The sequence below is a fragment of the Poecilia reticulata genome, unplaced genomic scaffold (assembly GCF_000633615.1).
Source record: "Poecilia reticulata strain Guanapo unplaced genomic scaffold, Guppy_female_1.0+MT scaffold_303, whole genome shotgun sequence".
Taxonomy (NCBI): domain Eukaryota; kingdom Metazoa; phylum Chordata; class Actinopteri; order Cyprinodontiformes; family Poeciliidae; genus Poecilia; species Poecilia reticulata.
The window spans coordinates 84,680-86,093 of NW_007615078.1; the positions used below are offsets into that span (position 1 = coordinate 84,680).

Genomic DNA, 1,414 nt, shown 5'->3' on the forward strand with positions numbered 1-1,414 from the left:
GGTGCTAGCCTGGGAGGCTAACACGGTGCTAGCCTGGGAGGCTAATTCTGTACTAGCCTGGGGGGCAATCATGGTGCTAGCCTGGGAGGCTAACATGGTGCTAGCCTGGGGGGCTAACATGGTGCTAGCCTGGGGGGCTAACGCTGTACTAGCCTGGGAGGCTAACGTGGTGCTAGCCTGCGGGGCTATCACGATGCTAGCCTGGGGGGCTAACGCTGTACTAGCCCGGGAGGCTAACATGGTGCTAGCCTGGGGAGCTAACACGGGTTTGCTTCTTTGCTGATGACCCAACAGGAAGACGGTCCTCCATGTTGTTTCTGTTTACTGCAGGTTATTATGGTATGTCTTTACTGGGTTCATACATAGATGATTGAATCTAAAATGTCAATAATGGAAGTTTTTAGGTGCCAGCTCCTAAAGGTGAAAGTTCTGACCTCTGACCTCTGTCCCAGGGTTAACCGCCAGCGGCTCCAGAGACCTGATGGACTACCAGAACGCCCCGCCCACAGACACGCCCCCTCAGAGCGCGGGGCGGCGTGCGCTGCTGGAGGAGCAGCTGCTGAGCTACGGCGAGAACGCCGAGAACGAAGGAGAGGAGGAAGAGTACCTGGAGGACGAGGTGCTGCAGGTAGGCCGGAGCTCCAGGTGCAGGTCGTCATGGCGACCYGGCTGGCCTAACAGAGCCGCTCCGCCCGGCAGGTGGACATGGCGACGCTGGCGGAGCAGATCATCGAGGCGACGCCGGAGCGAATCAAACAGGAGGATTTCCCCCGGGGGGCRGAGTCTCCGCTCAGAGAGAGGCGGGACAACCCGGCCATCCAGGACACCTGGTTGGCCACCTACCTGGAGACGGTGGACAGCCAGTCCCCGCCCAGGTGAGCCCGACGGAGCTGGACCCGAACCGGAACCAGAACCAGAACCAGAACCAACAGCTCTGTTTCTGCTGCAGGCGGGTCTGCCCCCCCTCGCCGCTCAGCGCTCTGGCTCTCCAGAGGCTCCGCCCCCCGTCGTCCGCGGCGTGGGCGGAGTTCCTGAACGCGTCGGCCAATGGGAAGATGGAGAGAGACTTCGCTCTGCTGACGCTGACGGACGGCGAGCAGAGGGAGCTGTACGAGGCCGCCCGCATCATCCAGAACGCCTTCCGCCGATACAAGGTAACCATGGCRACGGCCTGAGCAGGACTGGCCGCCCCCTGCTGGCCCGATGGACGCATTACGCCTCTGTGTGTGTGTGCAGGGTCGAAGGTTAAAGGAGCAGCAGGACATGGCGGCCGCCGTCATCCAGAGGTGCTACAGGAAGTACAAACAGGTGTGTGCAGCTGCACAGGTGTGCTTTCAATGAACTTTATTTAAAAAGAGACGGTGTGCAAAATAATCCTAAATGTTCATTTAATGATCTGAAACAGATTATAGGA

At 59.5% G+C, this 1,414-nt stretch overlaps 1 protein-coding gene across 1 annotated transcript in view; it reads left to right on the forward strand.

Moving 5' to 3' along the window:
- Positions 1-1,414, forward strand: part of camta2 (calmodulin binding transcription activator 2) — a gene marked incomplete at its 3' end in the record, with an annotated part of 21,240 nt that overhangs the window by 14,815 nt on the left and 5,011 nt on the right. Inside the window, exons 16-19 of the mRNA XM_017303493.1 lie at positions 453-628; positions 700-875; positions 950-1,154; positions 1,237-1,308. Coding sequence (XP_017158982.1) covers positions 453-628; positions 700-875; positions 950-1,154; positions 1,237-1,308 — 629 coding nt within the window. The remainder of the gene's footprint in view (positions 1-452; positions 629-699; positions 876-949; positions 1,155-1,236; positions 1,309-1,414) is intronic.